This window comes from Lissotriton helveticus, chromosome 10, assembly GCF_964261635.1.
Source record: "Lissotriton helveticus chromosome 10, aLisHel1.1, whole genome shotgun sequence".
Lineage (NCBI taxonomy): Eukaryota > Metazoa > Chordata > Amphibia > Caudata > Salamandridae > Lissotriton > Lissotriton helveticus.
Window position 1 is genome coordinate 255742749 of NC_136071.1, and position 22089 is coordinate 255764837.

A 22089-nucleotide genomic window follows, 5' to 3' on the forward strand; every position below is an offset into this window, starting at 1 on the left:
AGCTTTACCCGCCATTATACTCCAACCACCACTATGAGCCCAACTGGCTAGGGACAAGCAATACAAATAGACCTAATCCTGCAGAACCACAGCATCGGAATGACGCAACTAAACCAGAGAGCCCTAACGGTACCTAAGACCCCCCCCCCTTCCCAGGCAAATCTGACCAGTTGGAGATCCACAAGGGCCTAGACTTTATCATTTACCCAAAGCTGCCCGGGGGATGCCACCGCCAGTAGCCAACATTCAGATCAGTGGCTGCAGCTCGTGAGCCTTCCTGCTAGCTTTATAGGAATGTCACCACCAGCAATACAAATCTACATTCCTCATTTTACTGTGACCCGCTGTTCTCTCTCACATGATGTGCTGAAATGGTTAACTTTATAGGCGCTCACACACGTAACCAGTCATCCACGCTCTACAGTACCACAAGCAAAAACAACGTGATTTCCTCTTACGGCCACCTCTGCTGGAGTTAAAAATATGCATAATTATTAGTAATAAATACCAGGTGGGAATTGTGGGGACACATCATCAATAATAGGAGGATATCACGCAGGAAATACTCATGGTATTCTAGAGTACATTTGACGTTGCTTTACGTGATCATGGTCACTGGTTGTGGGACCACTTCATGCTGAGAAGTGGTTGTAATGTGGAGAGTTTTACTAACCGAAAGCGCTAAAGTACTTTATGATCACAACATACAGGTATGTGGCCGAACTGTGTACTAATTATTTTTTTTTTATGGCAGAGCCAGGTCTGTTGGTAATGCTTCTGATGCCAGTTCAGACACTTACAGTGCCTGTATAGTATATCACAACACAGCGTTGATACACAATAAAATGCTTGCTACTTGTAACTATGTATAAAGAATTGTGTATTTATTACAAATCAGATACAAAATAACCATTTACAGAATCTTTTCCTAGATGTTCATATACTGGAATGCATTGGATGGATGGGATCCTATTGTGTGTTCCTCTTTTTGTTCACATATTCGCGAGAGCTCTGGCCAATCTATTCCAAAACCAGCCTTGGGTGCAGGGGTTGGTGTAGTCGCACACAGTGATGAACCGCAGGATGCTTGGAAATTCCTTCTTCATGAGCTTATACTTGACTGGAATAAGGCGTTTCTCGCGGGCACCTGCATGGTAAAGGTGGAGACACATTTGCATTAGAATAGACCACATTACCTAGGCCATAATATTCCAAAGGTGTGATTTCTAGCAATGAAAAATAAGTTACACAGTCTGATAATAGCACTTCCTCGAATAACAGCTGTGGCACACTAATTATTATGGCATGGGCATCAATGAAGGGTAACCAGGGAGTAGTAGAAATTACAGCTGCCATCCCCAGTCTCAATTGTCATGAAGGCAACATCAGTTCCAGAAATGGGGTTTAATGAGCTCCCTGCCCCCCAAAAACATATAGTTGACTATTGAGACACTGATTCCCCGATTACAATTCTGCATGTTATGCCGAATTTTCAAGCTGAAAACTCTCCGCGGGAGGCAATTACCACACCTCGTAAATAAATACCTCACCCCTGGATATGGGTATTTACTGGGTGTCAAACATACCCCACCTCAACCTTCCCAACCTGAAATCATGGCCTAAGGGGTCAGACCGGTCAAGTCAATGAGTTTAAGAGTTTATTTTGGCCCTTTCCCTATCACTGTTATTTTGGTGAATCAAAGTCCTTGGTTAGGGACACAGGCCCCATGTTACTTGGTTACAGTTACATTTATTTTGGCAAAAAATGCTATAATAGAATTGGTCCATCTAAGATAATTCTTCACTACCATCTCATCAACTTTCCTCATCGGACTCTGAATGCTTGAGGCCAGTAATCACACAGGAGGCAGGCAATCCACTTCTCGGAGGTACCAAGCAGAAGACAGGGAGAGTTGTGGCCAAGGGGGAAAAGAGCTGAATGTCAATAATCAAGAGGGCCAGAATGAGCATTTAAGGTTAACAATAAGTAAGAGGATATTACTGGGGCGTAGTTTAGTTGGCAAGGTGGCAGAAACAAGGCCCTTGCAACCCGCGTTAGCCTGTTCTCTAATAAGCCTACTGTTTAAAAAAAAAAAAAAAAATCTGACATTGCTGCAGATTGCACGCAAGCACAACCCCCTTCAAGAACAACTTGTCCCATACTTAGGTAAAGTCCTGTGAGTTGCACAGTGGCACTTGAACCATCCTTAGACCAGTATTATGTACATTACCAATAGCTCTTTTCTGGTCCCAGAGTTTGGTTAAGCAAATTGGCAACTGGAAAACGAAAATCCCATCCAAAATGCACTGCTGTATGCAAATAAGCATTCCAGGAAATTCTGGCCCTAGTAACCGGGTAAATAGTCAAGCAGTCCTAGCCAGCACCTGACATTGTAATGTGCTAGTGGTGTCTCCATTTGTAATGCAGAGAAGAATAAGGGACATCGACGTGGGTGTGCTCCGGCAATGGAGAGTTCTTCCATTTAATAAGGGTGCGCCTACTGGGGGAAGTTTAACTATACATTAAGGGCTTGTGTAGTTACAAAGGGGGACCCCTGCGAGCAATTTTTTGGGCTTACACCCAGATTGTTCCCTCACTGCATCCATAACAATCGTCTATGCCAGGATGTTGCATTAAATGAAACCTCGGAATCATCCTCGACTCCGAACTCAAAATTAACCACCAAATAAATGCAGTCACCTCCGCCTGTTTCCACATCCTCCATCTCCTATGAAAGACCTTCATCTGGATTCCTCTTGAGAACAGGAAAACCGTCACCCACGCCCTCATCAGCAGCAGACTGGACTATGGCAACGCAACCTATGCCGGGATAAACAAAAACCTCACCCGCCAACTCCAGAATGTCCAGAACTCCTCCGCCAGACTGGACTTCAACCTACCCCACCACTGCCACATCACCTAACACCTGCAGACACTACATTGGCTCCCTGTTGAAAAGATAATCCCCTTCAAGCTTCTCACCCACGCCCACAAAGCCCTTCAAAACACCAGACCGCCCTACCTGAACCATCGCCTCTCGTTCCATGCACCCCAGAGATCCCTCTGCTGAGCCCAGCTCTCCCTAGCTACAGTGCGGCGCATCAAGAAATGCAGAACAGGAGACTTCCTCTGAGCTAAGGCATGGAACATCCTACCACTCCACCTCCGGCAGACACCAACACTCTCCAAGTTCATGAAGGACCTCAATACCTGGATCTTTGACGAACCCTAATGAACATCCTGAGGCTGCGAAATAAGCGCTTTGTTATATTGTATTAAGCAAGGACGAAAAAGATCTCCACGTAAATTAGTATCTGCTCAAATAACTTAGAGTGTACTTAACCGCATGCGTGCGGTGCAGATTTCCGCCCTATGCTGCATTTTTAAAAAACCAGCGGTGCATGACGAGCTCAGCTCGTCATCCGCCTCGAAGGGGTTAAGCTTCAATATTCCCAGATTTCATACTGTCAAATCCATCTGCTACAAACAGGTTTGCATTAGTGGTTTCACAATCCTACCACTGAATCCAAAAGTCAATCATGGGCTCATGAAAACCTATGCAAACATGAGTTTTAAGTCTAGACTATGTGACTCTAGATATAGGGTGCATTGCATTCAGATCGCAGTAAAAATCAGCAATATAAACAGATTATTATTATGGTGAGGTTTGTCACAAGAAACGACCAACATATTGATTAGTCAGGAGTATTTTAGGTTACATTTAAATTGTGGCAGAAAAGATGGCTAGCTAGTTGCTCAGTGTTAGTCAGTAATGTCTCTCTCAGATGCAGTTAAAATATTATACCTAAGAAATGGAGATAAGTTGCCCTGAGCTACTGAGATATTTTCCCCCTCACACAAGATTTCCCCTGTAATCCAAACTTGGTACACATAACTTTGTATTGGGCTTTTTTGCTTAGAAGTATTGGGATTTGACGGGATTGTAGCATATTCTGATGTAAAATAAATACCCTAAATTGTATAGCAATGTTAGTTATATGATAATACAACATTTGAATCAGTTTCATTCTGCAATAGCTCATTTTAATTAACTGAAAAACACTGCAACTTCAGGGATGTTTGTTTTACACTGAAATTCTCAACTGCAACCCTCCTGTGTAAGCAATTTCATTAAAAATATATTTTGATTGTGTAGCCCTCCTGGAAAAAATAGAAGGCTACGGAAGGCGAGTGCTACCCATTCTACTCAGATATACTCTGGCAATTCATGACACAGAAGGATGATTTGATGGTTTTTTTGCTACTATAATTCTCTTTATTTTCTTTTTCCAAGGCAGTACTTGGTCATTAAGGTAGAATCAGCTGCTCCATTTTTTTCAACAATGGAATAACTGTTACCTTTCCCAGCTTAACAGAACAATATCTTTCTTCAGCAACAGATTAAAAAAAAATCAATACTAACACGGTCTTATGTCATCTCATTTGCTTTACAAAGATCTAAGCGTGAGCCAGATTGACGTTTCTTTAATTGTTCCTCAACCAGTGATGGCATGACATGTTCCAACTGATCAAAGGATCTCACTTCAGATCTGAATCATTTAGTGCGAAAAGAATACCGCAGTGGAAATCACTTTGTGCATCAGTCAAGTGAAAGCTACCTCTAGTCTTTTCAATGTTGTCTAAAAAGAAGTCACCTTGATGGAAAAATCAAGACCGTGTGAGCCTCACACTTGGGGTTAGAGAGTTCTTTGACTTTTGCTAAAATGCCCTGGACTGGGTGAGGAGCCTTCAAAGTTCACCAGGTATGCTCCTCGTGATCTTTGCTCCAGGCTTTTTTGAGATAGTTATGCTTTTCCCAAGCAAGGTGAAGAGTGTTGGGGTGTTTTTCCTTTCCAGATTTAGCATCTAGAGCCTCTGTGGTCAAATGATTAAATTCAGAAACGGCTAAGTCAATATAATTGGGGCTCTTGGCTCACTAGCCTGGAATCTTTTAAACAGGAAAGGCTACACTGTTTCCATGTATTGGTACAGCTCACTTCTTTGTGAGCTTCCTCATTCCCATATTTATATTTAACAAACATATTTTCAAAGTCAATAGCTGATAAATGGTTACTATTATTTTATGCTTTAACCTCTTAGTCATCTGCTTGCTGCCTGCAGCAAGACAATGTGGACAGTAGATGTCAAGAATGTACTGATCAGATAAATAAAGAAAGTACAGATCTGTGACTTACTCCAGAAAGAATTAAAAAAAAGTTAAATAATTGGACAATTTAATGCCACTTAGGGAGTGTTCGTTTTTATTGTGTAGTTTTAGTCTGTCCTTCATTTAGTTGAATATGGTGTCCTTTCCCAGTTTTTTTAGCCACTAAGTCTACTGTTTTTTTTAATTTAGTCACACCTGCTATTCAATGAATGGAAAAGATTTTCATTTGTGTTTACAAATTACTTTTTGGGTATATTCAGTTGTACAATCTTACAAATACCCTAGTGTATGTTCAGATGAACCTAGATTTCCTCTTACCACAATGCATGACTAACGGTAGAGGAACAATATGCTTAGTAGGACTCAAGCACCAATTAAGACATTGTTTGCTCTAGTGTTTTCTTGGCCAATAAATAAAAGGATAGTTCCTCACACAAGGTGATTCTTTTCCGAAAAAGTCTACCTATAAAGAACCCTTACATTACCAACTAGTTAATGTTTTTCATTTATAAAAGCTTATCAATTGTTCTGACTTTATACTTCAAACCCAAGTGAAGACAATGTTTGCGTGGTTTTCTTTTCAACATGACTTTCAAACCTAGTTTTCTCTTAAAGCACAAGTTACTTACCTTCGGTATCGATATATCTGTAAGAAACAGTAGTTAGTGTTAGATTCCTTACCTTAGAATATCCCCAGGCGTCAGACTGGATCCGGAAAGTTTTCGTCAGCAGTACCCTTGTGCGTCGTCGGTAGGCGTCATCTGCGGCTTCACGTTCGTCGTCGGAGTTGTGATTGCCGGGATGACGTTGTCGGAGTACTTAGACGCCGCCCTCGTGCGCTGATGTCAGTTCTGTACATAGCTTTCCGCGCCAGGAACGCAGAGCCATGCAAGAAACCAACACGGGTGCCATGAAACTAGGGCTCTCAAAGGGAGATACCTTAACCCTAAATATCGTTTCGCAGAACAGGGAGGATGGGTGGGGCAGTAAGGAATCTAACACTAACTACTGTTTCTAACAGATCATTACCGAAGGTAAGTAACTTGTGCATCTGAAAGAAACAGGTTAGTGTTAGATTCCTTACCTTAGAATAGAAACCCCAGCAATACCAGAGAAGTGTGGCTCACTGGTTAGAGCGGCAGACTCTGAAGCAGAGATCAGGCCCGAGACCAGGGTTCAAGTCCCGACGCGGCAGGGTCTTGAGCTCAATGTCCGCGGACTCGAAAATTCTCGCCTCGGCGCCTACTCTAATCATGGGTTCAATGCTGCAACTCTGGGCAATAGCTTGCTTAATCTCCACAACGGCCCCTACAACACTGGGATGCCTGGCTTCACCATGGGGTTGCCCAGGAGGGGCTTCTCACAGGGAGAGCCAGGAAGGGTTCCACAGCGTTATACAGCGCCGGGACGCCCCGTTGGGGCAGCTGTGCGCTTTACAAAATACACTACAATACCAACCTCGGTGGTGGGTCTGCGAACCAAGATCACACCAGAAAGTCCTGGAGAACAGACCTGGCTGTCTAGGCAGTAGTGCTTAGCAAACGTGTGCAGCGAGGCCTACGTAGCTGCCTGACAGATGTCCTGCAAAGGGACTCCATGACCCTGGGCAGTAGTAGCTGCCGTGGCCAGAGTGGAATGGGCACGCAGCCCCACAGGAGGCTCCTTTTTCGCCAAGGAGTAACAGACCTTGATGCACAAAACGACCCACTGAGAGATGGTCTGCTTGCGCACCGCCCGTCCCTTCTTAGCGCCCACGTAACCAACAAAGAGCTGGTCGTCCACCCGGAACTGGCGTGAGCTGTCTAGATAGAAGGAGAGCCCACGTTTTGGGTCCAGACGTTGGAGCCTCTCTTCCTCTTTCAAGGGATGCGGAGGCGGAAAGAAGGTGGGCAAGGTGATTGACTGCCCGATATGAAAGGCTGTAACCACCTTGGGCAGGAAAGAAAGACGAGTCTTCAGAACAACCTTGTCCGGATGGACAGAGAGGAAAGGAGGCTTAGAAGACAGAGCCTGGAGCTCACTCACTCTCCTGGCAGAGGTGATGGCCACCAGGAATGCAGTTTTAAGAGTCAAAGACGAAGAGGACAGTTATGAAGTGGCTCAAAGGGAGCGCACATCAGATAAGTCAGTACATGGTTCAAGTCCCACTGAGGCATCACAAAGGGAACAGGAGGAAACATGTGTGTGACGGCTTTCAAGAATCTATTTACAACAGGGGACTTGAAAAGGAAGGCTGCTCAGAAAGCCTTAAGAAGGCTGAAATGGCCGAGAGATAGCCTTTGATAGTGCCCAGAGCAGAGCCCTGCTGAGCAAGAGAAAGAAGGAAGAGGAGAACCTCTGAAAGGGGGACACAAAGTGGATCCACAGCCTTTTCTGTGCACCATGCAACAAATTTGTTCCACTTGCAGGCGTATACCGTTTTTGTGGAGGGACGCCTGGCTGCCAGAATCACATCACAGACTTCAGGAGGCATGTCAAATTGCCTCAACTATCGCCGCTCAATCTCCACGCATGTAGGTGGAGACTGGACAGGTTTGGGTGGAGGACCGTCCCCTGCTGCTGTGACAGAAGGTCCTCCTGAAGAGGCAGAGGAATCGAGGGAATCAACTGACCTGCTTAGTAGCTCGGGATACCAGTATCTTCGTGCCCAGTCGAGAGCCACAAGGATGACTTGGTCCCGGTCTCGCCTGATCTTCTTCAGAACTCTCGGCAGAAGTGGTATAGGCGGAAAGGCGTACAACAGACCGCAGCTCCACTCGCGACGAAAAGCGTCTCCGAGCGAGTACTGCCTTGAAAATGCCAACGTGCAGAACTGATGACATTGCGCGTTCTCTCCGGTAGCGAATAGATCTAACCAAGGCTCAGGTTTCCCTGATGCTGTGCCCACTGAAACTTCAGGTCCCTCTGCAGAGCCCGCATCGGCCACCTGGTGTGAAGCACCAGAAGGATGCAGGAGGCCATCAGCCCCAGAAGCCGTAGCGTCAACCTGACCGAAACTCTGGATAAAGGCTGAAAGATCGGAATCAGAGCCTGAATATCCCGAACCCGTTGTTTGGGAGGATAAACCCGAAACTGCGCCAAATCCAGAACCACTCCAATGAAAAGGAGCTTCTGAGAGGGGCACAGGTGAAACTTCGGCACGTTGATGGAGAACCCCAGCAAGTGCAGGAGGTCAGCCGTAGTCTGGAGGTGGGAGACTACTGTCTGGGGTGAGCCCACCTTCCACAACCAGTCGTTGAGATAGGGGAAGACTGAAACCCCTGATCTGCGCAGATGAGCTGCGACCACCGCCATCACTTTCGTGAACACCCGAGGGGCACAGGTAAGGCCGAAGGGGAGCTCGGTAAACTGAAAGTGCTCGTGGCCTACCGTGAACCGCAGGTAGCGCCAGTGGGCCGGCAGGACAGGGATGTTGAAATATGTGTCCTGCAAGTCCAACGCTACCATCCAGTCTCCGGGGTCTAAGGCAGCAAGGACCTGAGCCAAAGTGAGCATCATAAACTTCTCCTTCCGGAGGAAGCCGTTGACACCCCGGAGGTCCAAGACAGGGTGTAGGCCCCCTTTGCCCTTCTTGGGTACCAGAAAGTAGTGGGAGTAGCAACCACGTCCTACTTCTGGCCCAGGAATGCGCTCGATGGCCCCCTTGGCCAAGAGGGCCATAACTTCCTCCTGCAGAAGTTGCAAGTGATCCCCCGACATGCGGTGGTACTGCGGTGGCATCACCGGAGGGTCCCTTCGAAGGGGAGGGAGTAGCCCCATCGGACGATTTGCAGCACCCACCTGTCAGACGTGATGGAGCACCAGTGGAGGCGGTGATGGCGGACCCTGCCCCCCACTGGCGTCGAATGGGCCTGAAAGCTCGGACTAGGAAGGCTTTGAGGCAATGCTGCGGGAGTGGATGTGGACTGACCTTGCCGTTGTCCCCCGGCACCACGGCGGTTACCACGTCCGCGTTGAGGCAGGTTCTGCGGCCTGTGGCTGTACAAACGAGTAAGGGCGCCCCTTCCTCCTCCACGAAAGGGGCGAGAAGCAGAAGTCTGCTGGCGCTGGCCCGACAGGCCCAAGGACTTGGCCATAGCCCTGGAGTGCTTGAAATGCTCAAGCGCACTGTCTGCTTTGTCGCCAAATAGGCGACGGTCATCAAAGGGCATGTCCATGAGCGTGGCCAGGAAATAAAAAAAGAATTGGCGGACCTCAGCCAGGCGTGACGACGGATCACCACCGTCGTGAAAATTGCTCTGCCCAGCGAGTCCGTGGTATCAAATCCACATCTGATGGAGTAGGGTGCTGCATCCCGCCCCATCGGCCTCCTCCGGACACTGGGGTAGCACGTCCGCAACCGTGTCCCACAAAGAGTGGGTGTAACGGCCCAAAAGGCAAGTGGTGTTGATAGACCCCAACCCCAAACTTAATTATTATTATTATTTATAAAGCTTGTAAAGCTCCTGGTTATACTAGCTAGTGTGTCCCCGCGCTGAGTAGAACCAAACTAACTCAATTACTGATGTTCTTTTTATGCCGGGCAGCCCGCAGTCCCGGTTCTAATCTTTGGGGAACAGGATGGTTTTCAGCTCTTTACGGAATGCCGCCTCTGAGGTCTCCAAGCGGAGCTTCTCAAGGCAGTCTGTTCCACTGTGTAGCTCTCATGACACGGAAGGAGTGCCCCCCCATTTTTACTCTGTTAAATTTAGGGACCTGGACCTGCCCCGTCCCGCTTGACCTCAGCTGTCGGGTAGGGTGGTATGGGTTGAGCAGGTTCTGAAGTTATATGTGGCCCTTCCCCTGTAGGATTCGATGGCCCACACAGAGGGCTTTAAATATCACACGTTCCCCGATTGGCAGCCAGTGCAGAGTTTTGAGCGCTTTCTTAGCGGAAGCTCTCTTAGGTAACATCAGGATCAGACAGGCAGTCACATTTTGTATGCGTTGCATCCTCTGTATACACTTTGCACTAGCTCCCAAATACAGGACATTCCCATAGTCTAATCTGGAAGTAATTAGGGCATGGACCATGGTTTTCCTGGCAGGGAGTGGCAGAAGGTCCAGTGTTTTCCTGAGGACCCTCAATATTCCAAAACAGATGCCTGCCACTTGTTTGGTCTGGTGCTCGAACGAGATCTTCCCAAACGTCCCAGTTTCTTCCCAAACTGATCAAACCTTTTGGATTCCCGTTCTGGAGGAGCAGTCGGGAATGCAGAATGGGATGTAGAAGCCTGGATTACCAAGCTCTCAGGGGTGGGGTGAACGGACAGAAAGTGGGGGTCGCCCGGAGCAAGGCGGTGGCATCGGGCCACGTTCCTATCCACTAGGGGGAATGTGGATTGCTTGGACCAAGTGCCCATCAGAACGTCCGTGAGGACTTCATTAAACGGCATCAGAGGCTCCGAAGAGCTTACTGGCGGCTGAAGCACCTCGATGAGGATATTAGTCCTCACGGCCGCAGCAGCGAGCTCAAGAGCCAAGGCCTTGGCTGCCCTGCGCAACACCTTACCATAAGTGGCACCCTCCTCTGTAGCCACGGAGGGAGGAGAGATGAATCCAGTGTCAGGCGATGTGTCCAGAGCACTGGCCTCCCCCAACTTATCTGCCCAGTCCTCACTTAACTGGTACTGCTGTGCCAGAGGGTCCTCAGATCCCTCCCAGTCCTCCCCTTCATCCGTGTCCTGATAAACAGGCAGAAATGACGGAGCCGGGTCATAGGTGAATTGCTCACCACCCGACGCCGGAGACAGCGCCGTTTCAACGCCGGACCCGGACTGGAGATGGCGTTGTCCGAAGACGTCGCCGGGAGCTACACCATCGGGGTCGGCGCCAGTGGAGGAGTCGTGAAGTCAACTGGCGTGGACAGGGATCCAGGCCTGAATCCCTCGGGGCCCTGCGGCGTCGGGACCGAAGTCGGCGCTGGGGCCGATGCACCAGGCGGCACCGGGACGGATGCACCTGACGGCACCGGGGCCGAAGCCGCCGGCCTGCCAGGGCCCCTAGTCGGGTCCACGGGGCCCGAAGGCGCACCAACAGGCCTCGATGCAGGGAAGGGTGTCCTTAAGGCCACGAGGAAATCACGTATCTCCTCCAGCTTCGCATGCAACCCAGGGACCGGAGAGTATGGGGCCGGATGGAGCCGCACGGGTGTTGTCGCCGGAACCCTCAGCCGCGTTGCTCAAGCGGTGAGGGGAGTCGGAAGAACGATGTCGCCTCTGGCTTCTTTTTAGAGTGCGTCGACTTACCGGAGGACATGGAGCCCGACGAGTGGTGATGGCTCGATGAGCGGCGACGACTGCGGCTCCGCGACCGGTCCCTCGACTTCCTCTTCGACCGGGACCTTGAGCGGCACGGCGCCGACTGCCGGAGCTCGAGAAGCTTGCGGGACCGCTCCCGCCTAGCTTTCGAGGTCAAGGCCCTGCAGTCGGGGCACGACTTATTGTGGTCGGCCCGAGGCAGTAGAGACCTCGACGGTGGGGGCTGGTCACCAACATCAGGCGGTGACGGCTGTCGCACGGCTTGAAGCCAGGCATCCCTACGTCACCAGGAGTCGAAGTCGACTCGAAAAGAGATCCAAAACAGATAAAAAAAGTTAGTAAAAAAATGACTAGAAGTACTGCTCTTCCCGGATCTGTGCTTGCTGGCGCGGAAAAAAGAAGAACGGACGTCAGCGCGCGAGGGCGGCATCTAAGTACTCCGACGACATCATCCCGGCGATCACGATGCAGACGACGGCCGCAGACGACGCCTACCAACGCGCAGGGGTGCTGCTGACGAAAACTTTCCGGATCCAGTCTGACGCCTGGGGATATTCTAAGGTAAGGAATCTAACACTAACCTGTTTCTTTCAGATCTTTATTTTGTTTTTCTGTGTGAAGTCAAACTTCTTGTGGGTAACTCTTTTTAGTAATTTCATAACCTACACACTGGATTTATCTTACCTGGGCATAGGCCAAGAGCAAATTTGGTCTGGAAATCACATTCACTGCTTGCCAAATAATCATCTGAAATGACAACCACCATCTTCTTACACCTAGAATGAAAAGAAGTATTAGATATGATGCAGAGCCACACAAATACAGATTCATAATTATTTACACAGAAGAAAACTGTGCCACCAGCCTTAAGTGAGGATTTGTCAAGTCTCTGCTTGGTATTCGGGCCGAACGTTTTAAAGGTATGTCCCTTATGCTATCATATCTAAAAAAGCACAATGGTAATGAGCTGAAACCTACACTAAAAGGAAACATTTTTAGGGGACACACATTTTTTTGCAGTTATAGTTTTACATTTTATGACTGTGGCCCTAATTCCAGACCTAGTGAAGTCTTGGCAGACGAGAACAAGAGGAGCATGTCTGTTAGAAATGGAATAAATGCTAAAATATATTTTATCAATTCTTTCAACTAAACTTGCCCTATACCTTTGTGAGACCCTGGGGGCAGGAATGTTATCAAAACCAGACCGAGTGCACTCAGTTGGTCTAATAATGAAAATCATTTTTGGATCTGATCATGATTATAATTTTTCTTTTTTAAATCACCAGTGAAATCTCTGCTTGCACCATACAAACACTCAGGGAGAACTTGATTCCTTCCAGATATTACATTGGTTTAATATAAATCTTCAAACTATGAAGGCTCAGAAGTATGATTTACTGGGTGACGTCCAGCTGTAAAACCATTTGTAAGATTTACAGGAATCCCTCTCTCGATTCCCTGTTTAGATTTGGACTCTCACAAAAAATGTATAGAGTACTCTGCCCAACACTTCGCTTTCAGAAATTAAAATAAAAGGCAAAGGGATTTGAGCTTGCACCTGATTCAATTTGTGACCTTCACTATTCTCTGTGGAAGCCAATAACTCTCAAAGTTTGTCATGATTTCCCAAAAAATAGGTATGCAATTTCATGAAGTCCGTATACAACAAGTTAACAGAAACTCTGAACACACCTCGTAAGTAGTCATTCATGATATTTAAAATATGGTATTGCATTGATATTACTTATTGTGTCCTGATTCAGTATTAGCTGCAATATTTGAACCACAGTAAATGAACTAAGGGTGTGAAAACGCCACTGGTTGTTTATCAAACTCGGATTCTTTGTTATCTTAGAAATATTATCATGAGCTGCCTGGTAAATTCCCCATTATGTTCCTTCCCTGGAATTACTGTTACCAGGGGTCCTAGTAATTTTAGGGGTGCGTAAATAATAGGGATTATATGTTTTGGGGAACACTTACAGGAATCGGTTTCCATGCAGATTCCTGCACGAAAAGGATTTCACTGGCTTTCAGGAGTCAAATTTTGTGTGTGAAAAAACATAAATCTTATCATTGCATTGGTTCTGGTAACGTCTGTTAAAAGGCCCGTTAGAAATTATGGGAAATTTGTAACACGGGCCACAGCCTAGATGTTCAGAATCGACCAGCCATTTAAAATGGCGATCATGCAACGTAAATCGACAATCAATACAAACAGAAATGGCTTAGCCCTTTTCCAACAATTAAAACACCTTTCGCCTCATCTGTAAAGCCCCTCACATTAACTCACCCAATTATCTCACAAAATTGTTTACTGGTAAAAACTCGACCAGAAATCTGATCTCTAGCAAAGCCCCTAACCTCTTCTCAACCAATTGGAATAGTAAAAACTTCGGACACAACCACAGGCACTGAAAGATGGCACTCTTTACCTCAAATACCACTGAAAAATGTAACTTTGTAACTCAAGATCTTGAATTCCAAGTTGAAATCAAACTTTTTGCATAATACCGTTCCGTCTGCAAATTAATCACAGTAGTCATATACACTACTGGACTCTACTGAATTGGTCAGGTGTGATGATTTATTTACATATGTTTCTTATTTGGCAAAATCTTTTTATCCTTTCTGAATAACCCTTCTAATAAACTGCCATTTTCTCGATCCCTTCCACTTCTAACACTCGTTGTACAGTGCCTTGAAACTAGATCTGTATGGTGTAAGCTGTGCCTGATAAATAAATATGAATACAAGTGCTACTTTCTGTATATTTCTAACCTGTATAATTTTTTTATTGTATTATAAGCCTTGGACAACAAAATAGCTCCCCTCATATGTCACATGCTTTTATTTGTGTGCTAGGTTTATTCCAGTTCTCACAAATGAATTTTTAACAATTTCCATGCACCATCATCCAATATGGTTTAGTAACAATGAGCTAGCTCAAAGAGTTTTGCCGCTTAGTAGTTACTACAATTAAATAAAAATGTTTTTAAGAATGTACAGGGAGAAATTAAGGACTCTTTAGTAACTAGCTTTGGTGCATATGCAAGGACTTGATAATATTAAAAATAGGTCGTAATTAACAGCCATAAAATGTCTAGTGCTTTGTGAAATTTTTAAATCTCCTTGTGGAGAGTAGCATTCACATACTGCTGTCCTCAGACAAAATTCCTGCAAACAAAACGTAATAGGAAGAATTTTCCAGCTGAAACTTTTTGTACTACCAAAATAAGCTAATGCTACCAGTAGGTTTTTCAGCGAGTTTCCTTTTGCAAAAAAGTAGATTACTTTTTCTGGGTTTATCATATGAATCATTTTTTGACGTTCCCAGCTTTCTGACGTTAACCTTAAAAAAAAATTTTTTTAAAATCTCCCAGAAATAAGAGGAAGCAATATTGGTCAACTTAGCACACTACAGCCACAACTAAGAAAACATTCATTAATGAAATGAGAGAAGATCCTGTCCACAGGGACAGATGATGTCAAAGAGAAACTCTGTGTCAGGATGATAGACTGTATGTTACACGTGGACCCACAAAAACTGGTTAGGAAAAAAAATTTAAGGAGTTTTCTGAAGAGTGAATGATAGGACATTTGTCTACGATGGCAAAGCGTTCCGTCCTGTGAGAGCACAGGCATAGATGTCAGAAAGAAAAACTCTGGTTGGGGGGCTGGAGGGAACGAAGCAGAGTAGGAATCATAAAGCCTCTAACAGTCCAATTTCTGAAGACCACAGATGAGATGAACTACACGTACTTTTGATACTGCAGTTTCTTAAAATGTATATCGCGGTAGCCAAGGAATCAGGCACAGGTGAGCTAATATTAAAGACCCAATTAGCAGGGCACACTGCAGCTATGGGCTATAAGGCAAGATCTTTCCTCAGTGTGGAGAAGCAGAAGGACAAAACCTTCTAGATATGCATCTCAAACCTCAAGTTTGGTATAAACCAGACCTCAAGTTTTCTTGCTCTGGTTACCGGTGCAGGAAGATCCACAAAAGCCAAAACTGAAGGCTTGCCACCCATCGCCACAGTCTTTGTTTATCTGCTGAAACTTCAAGAAGTTCTTAGCCATCTAAGTCAGCACAGATGGCAACCTCTCATCCTGGCGACTGATACAATTTAAGGAGCAGTAGTCAAGCCGCAAAGCCTACTCAGAGAGTCAGCGGCTGCTAAGTAAATTAAATAGTAATAACAGATTAATAAAGTGTATATAAATAAAGAAGCAAAATGTAAAACTGATTTTTTTAAAATATTCTGTAAATGTGAAGGAATTTGAAATTGGAGGCCTCAGTTGAATGTAGAAAAGCTCCAACCTTCTATTTTAAAATTTCTATTTTTTTATATTTGCTTGTGAAATAAAATATTTAATTATTCATGTATTTCTTTGATGATTCTTGTGTCTGTATTTGTGTGTATTGTTTTGAAGTCCAAATAATCAAAATTGCTTCAGCCTGGGTTTCCAGCTGCCAGTAATGAGTCAGTGGGGGCCCCAGATTTCAGTAATGAGTAAGTTGGGGTTTACAGAACTCCAAAGGTAAAAGACCACTGATCTATACAATTTCAGAGTCAGGCCAGCTAGCCTAACCCTACGTAAAGAGGTGATCAGGATGGAATCGCCAACACTATCAATGGCTCCATAAAAACACCATCACAGCAAGAGGCCCCAGTCCATTAATGTGGTTGTCAAAATACAGAACATGCTACTGATGAAAAAAATAACGTACTCTTAAATGGGCACCATATTTGAACTAAATGGCTATTGCTTGCTATATTTTAGAGATTTTCAATTGATCTTCTGAACCGGTGACTTTATTTAGAAGGGACGCTTACTCAGCCAATGAGGGAGAAGAAAGAAGGTTCATATTTTTTTTCTATACAATGAAAGCTTAAATTGCGGATTGTAAAACGCAATAAAAATGTTTTACATCAAAAATACGATTCGGGTTTTTCTTTTGTTATTAAGACTCAAATCTCTTATTATTGATAGGTCTCTTTTCTTGTGCAGCTTTGGTCGAGTAAAAGTGCAATAGAAGAGGTCAGTGACAACTTCAATGAGCATTCAAACATTAAATGAGGAAAATGAATACAGCAGTTCTGGATACATTTTATATGACTAATTGAAAATAAAAAGGCACATTAACAAAGTCATATATTTTATTATTACCTCTGAAAAACAAGAACTCATTTGCACATATTTTTTGGAAGATACTTATTCTTTATTTCGAAACTGTTTTTTTATACTAAAGTCTTTTTTTTTAATTCTTCAATTGGCAATATAAGAACTGACAAAATAAACTGGTGTAAACTAGAATGTTTGAGACAATTATTTGGGCAGAAAAATTCGGTGTCTGAAAATATGGTGCGATTTGCACCAGGTAATGTTAAGGGATTATGGATGCATTGCGTATGTGGTAGTACGTATTAGCATACAAGAGTCAGGATAACTTGTCAAAACATTGATCAATGTGGGTCTTTTGAGTCAGGAACTTCTGCAAAGGACTCTTGAACATGGCTCTGTGAGGTGATGGGTAACATCAAGAGTTTCCTGTGAAAGCAGAAGGCTGTTTTCAAAGACATGCTTCCCCCAAGTAATAGAAGAGTGAAGGTACCTCTTTTCTATAAGCTCACTTGTGATGGACCACACGCAGGTTCCTGGTAGGACGTCTCGATCAAAGACACACAGCTTCAGTTTATAATCCGTCTGCTCGAGCTGCCTGATCATCTCGTGGACGAACTGAATGTCATTTTGGCAGTAGCAGATGAAGGCGTCAAACAGCTCCGGTGCGTTCCCTGGGAAGAGAGCAGAGTTAGCGCTATGTTACCATAGCTAACTGGAGACTGTCTTCTGCTAGCATGGTATCACAAAGACTAAGTTTCTCCCGGTCTCCAAACAGCATGGCAGGCCTGCCCACAGTCTCTGTTGGAGACCACTGACAGCAGCCAACAGCAGGCAACCCTAGCAGGAAGAGGGCACAGTCTTGGAAAATTAAGGGGGGCTCCAACACAAATGGATTTTACCCTTACGACAGTTGGAAGTGACACCTAGAGAAGTGAAAGGAGTGAGGAAAGTAGGAAAGAGGTGGCTATGATATTTTGTCAGCATTTGACGTGGTACTTTTTTCACTTTGCTGAAACCCCGTACTAAACCACAAAGAACCAAAGTTGTTGAGGAAGTGGAGATTCTGATGCCTGTGCGATTTATACAGTCCGGGCAATTTCTGACAGAGGACTTACAAAAATAGGAGGGAGAAAAAAGTGAGATGGAACAAAAAAGGGATTAAGGAAAAAGGTAAAATGGAACAAAAAAAGGAGGGGCAAAAACGGTAATATGGTACCACAACAGGAGGGAAAGGGTAAAATGGAGCAAACCAGGCAAGTACAGTGAGAGAGATTAGGAAAAGTTCAGTAGAGGCCAGAATGTGGACCAGGAATGAGACCGCCAATGACCAGAAAAGTGAACTGAAGCCAGGGCAGCAGGTAAAGATTATGGTGGGGAACAGAATGTGACAAACGTCTGAGATACGCTTTTACATTACTTAAAGATCTCTCCCTTTAACTAAAGGCTCCGGTTTTGGGATACTATGTGAAGCTCAGAGCTGCAGCACCAGGGTCCCTGAAAGAAATGACAAAGCGCGGTATCCAGGATGGAAAACTAATGTGGGAACCATTTTTGAGGAAGGCCATGGAAGCCCTGGATGTATCAAACGTCTTTGATATTTGGCCGACAAACAAGAACTGGCTAAAAAAGCCCGGGCCAGTTTATGTGACTCATAGACCTGGTGAAAGCAGTGTACGTAGCCTGCCACATTACACTGGCCGTTAAAAAGGATCAGTTGAGGCCGAGAGGGGGTTTAATTTCCCTGAAAGGTTATACATTTGAGCTGTTAATAGGGTTTGTGGAGCAGTACTGCCACCTATGCAACTATAAGAAGGAAAGTCTTCCTCACGTCATATGCGCATGCCCAGTTTCTAAAAATTAAAGATGTTTCTGGTTGAAACCTCTATTCCGTAAACTTGGCATAACAAAATGCAATATCACTGTCTTCGCACGTCTGAGTGGTGTCAACCTGCAGCTATCCGCTAGATGTGTGAAATTCCTTAAAGAAGCTCTAAAGCAACTGACTCTGCCGTCAGAGAGTTTTAAACTACCTTACTCATTGAAGAGTCATCCACTTTTAGTTGGACTACACGTTTTTTCTGTGTATGGAAGGTTGTTATTTTCACTTCTTTTGACAAACCCTCAGTGTATGGAGCAGGTGGTTATTTTTGCTTTATTTGATGGCCCTTTTAATCTCATGTGGTAGTCATTGCACCTTAAAGTGAATCTGGCTCCTTAAAGAGTCGAGTGCTGCTACATATCTTGTTGGATTAAGCTATAAATCGTGTGTTGCTTAGTTTTATGTGTTTTACCCAGTTTGCTATTTTATTCAGTGACAGTTTTAAATAACGTGACAATACAATTCTTTCTAACCATCTATCTATCTATCTATCTATCTACTATAGGTCTCCCTTTATCTCTTCCATTGTTCAGATTCCAGTCTCCTTCGAGCTGTATCACAATCAGCACAAGACTTTTGAGGCTGCTAACAGTGCAAGAAGAACAGAGGAACCTGCAAATATTGAAAGATACAGGCTGAATGCCCAGCAAGCAGGGATGATTCATTACCTTCGGGCTCAAAGGAGATATGGTCCACCATGTCACTGGGAGACTTTTGGTGCAGACTTCATAAAAACCTACTTCGACAGTGCACTGGTACAGGGCATATATTTCCTTGCCAGGGGACTTAGAGGATATAGGAGAAGCGATGAGATAATTTTTAACATTTCCAAAAGCTGCTTTTAGCCTGCAAAGTAGGCCCTTTCCTGACTTTAATCCCGGTAAAAAACGAAAACACAAAGCGTGACATTTGCAGAATGAGCAATACAAGGCAATTCAGTCTTATGCTACCTTGAAAATTATGAAAGCAAACAAATGCCGAAATTGAATGGTTAGCATGAACAGACTTCACAGGGCATGACGTGTAATCGAAATGAAAAAAGGAGGGGGAGGAGAGGAAAGGAAAACTAGAAAAGACTTGAAGGGTCCTATTACGATAGCACGCGGACTATGTCCGCCCGCCACTGCATCAGAGCACGGGACCGACCGACGATGTTGCGCCGGTCCCGCCATTCCAATTAGGATGCGCCCAACACACTGGCGGTCGCATCCCACATTTTTTACATTGCGGCGGCCGGTGCTGTACACAGCACCCGTCGCAATGTGAAAAGTGCATGTTGTGCATTTGCATGCACAACGTGACAGGCACCCCGTGGTGCCTGCCACCTTGTGCATGCAAATGATCGGGGTATCATAGGTATCCCCCCCCCCATGTACACCCCCCACCACGGGGGCCTGCAACGGGTCCCTGACAGCAGGAACCGCCTGCCTTTCCAAGGCGGCAACGCCACCATGGAAAGGCTACTCTCTGCCTGCATCATAAAATGGACGGATGTGTCGTGCAGACAACTCCTCCATATTATGCCCTTCAACGCCGCCATGGAAAGGCTACGCTCTACCTGCATCATAATATGGATATTATGCCCCTTTTCCGCCCGGTCGACGAGTCGACTGGCGGAAAAGCGGCAGACGGTCTATCCGTCCGCCGCAGACACCCCAGCCATACTAATATGGCAGGGGTCAATCAGGCATGGATGGCGGGAGGATCAACCCTGCCAGGCCAGCGGTGGCTACCGCCAGCCCGGCGGGGTCGATCCGCACGCCATCGTAATAGGCCCCTTAAACTCTTACTTAAGAATAAAAAGGGAAAGAAAACTCTGAAAGTAATGTGCACCGTGGATATGATCACTATCGCCTCTTCAATACAATCTGTATCACTCAGATTAAATGACTGAGCATGAAAACATAGGTAAGATAATGTTGAGAAACTATAGTAAACAACTACTAAGGTATGGAAATAAAACAGGTGAAAATGTTAATATTTATTTTATGGTGGAATTTTTGCACAATGAACATCGGACTGGACCTCAATGGAGGGCAGCTATATCTTGCATTAATTGTATGCACTTCAGTTTACAGAATGCGAGCGCTGCAATAAAGCCCAGCCAGAGACGGATTCAAGAGAAAGTCAAGAAGCGATGGCAAAAACTATGTTGCCAACAAACAAGCCGATACTCAGAAATTGCCTCTGTTTTTTCAGAAAATTACTCATTGTAGAACTTGGTACACATGGTCTTTATTTCACGGAATACGCACTTTAATTCAGCAGTTGAACAATTTACACTACTTCTTCCTCTAAGGCTTGCAGTTCAAAGCATTTCCCTAAAACTAAGTAGCAGTAAAATACTTACCAAGAGGATCATCTCTGGTTGTGATGCCAGACAATTCGTGAGATCTTGGAAAGCTGCTCCCCACCACTGGATCCTGCAGAGGAAGGCTGTATTGCTTCTGTTGTTGCTCGACATACTTTCTGCAGTCATCTTCTGCAATATAGAGAAGAATAAAAAAAAATATATTCAAAAAAGGGAGCAGGGAATTCTGGGTAATTCCCACACTTTAGGTGGACAGAAGCTCATTTGTATGGAACACTCCACAACACCACACACTCTAAATCTGCTCATCTCAAATGCCTGTTTTTATAGCAGTGATTTTAAGCATAGGATTAGCATAGTGCCATCCACGTTGAGCTGAAAAATGACAAATACATATATTTTTTGCCATGTCAGTTAAATTACATTTGGCCCAATAACACATTTAGAGCAACCATACTAGTAAAATAATTTGACACACTAATGACTACAGTGAAAATTCCATGTTGTCACCACAGTGCAGCGAAAACACTGTCTCACACTAGCATGTTACTATGACTTTGCATAGGTGACATCTTACATTTTATGGTGAAACTATATTCTCAAGTGTGAGAACAGACCCTGGGAGTACACACAAAGGCGGAACACCTAATCAGAATTTCCTTTAAAAAGTGTTTGATACACATTTGGAGATAAACATTGGAACATCTACTTTTTGTTATGTTCAAGGTTATGTTATCTCAGTGCATGTATATAAACTCTTGCATCGTGGTTTGGTTAAACCTTTTTTTAGATGTATGCATATGAAAAACACAATGGCATAATACCTGTATTCCTATGTGTATAGTGTAATATGCTACTTGTTTACATAGTAAGGAAGGGGTTTGCTTATCAGATCCACTCAAGATTTTACCTCTAGTGATTCATGGCTGCCTCCCCATATTCAGAAATGTTACACTCTAGGCATATGCATATATACTATATATAAATAGATTCTCTACAACGGCAGATACTTGAACAGTATCGTCACACAAAAGAGTATATAAACACCTTTGGTGAAAATTGAAGAGCGAATAAAGTTCAAATAACTTTCTCATCAATTAGTGCTTCACTTCAGAGCATACATATATTAAATAAAGATAGGGCATTATTATTATGGTGATTATGGTGGTGGTCAGACAAGCGTCCGACCGCCATCATACTGGGTTGGATACCGGCTGACATGTCGTCTGGATTTCCCCCCGCCAAATTCCGATCCGATCACTGTGCAGGTAGGGCCGGACTGGGAACCACAACCGGCCCTGGCAAAGTGCTCAGCCGGCCCCTCTCCCCCCGGGGGGTTGTGGGTGCCGCCGCCGGTTTT

General features: G+C 44.9%; 1 protein-coding gene across 2 annotated transcripts in view; it reads right to left on the reverse strand.

Moving 5' to 3' along the window:
- Positions 1–863: 863 nt before the first annotated feature.
- Positions 864–22089, reverse strand: part of MYD88 (MYD88 innate immune signal transduction adaptor) — a 55310-nt gene continuing 34084 nt past the window's right edge. The window contains exons 3-6 of one of the 2 annotated variants that reach the window (XM_078665260.1): positions 20769–20900; positions 17030–17210; positions 12092–12183; positions 864–1147 (exon numbers count right to left, since the gene is read on the reverse strand). In XM_078665260.1, coding sequence (XP_078521386.1) covers positions 993–1147; positions 12092–12183; positions 17030–17210; positions 20769–20900 — 560 coding nt within the window. In that variant the 3' untranslated portion in view covers positions 864–992. The remainder of the gene's footprint in view (positions 1148–12091; positions 12184–17029; positions 17211–20768; positions 20901–22089) is intronic. The other variant, XM_078665261.1, reaches the window with a different exon arrangement.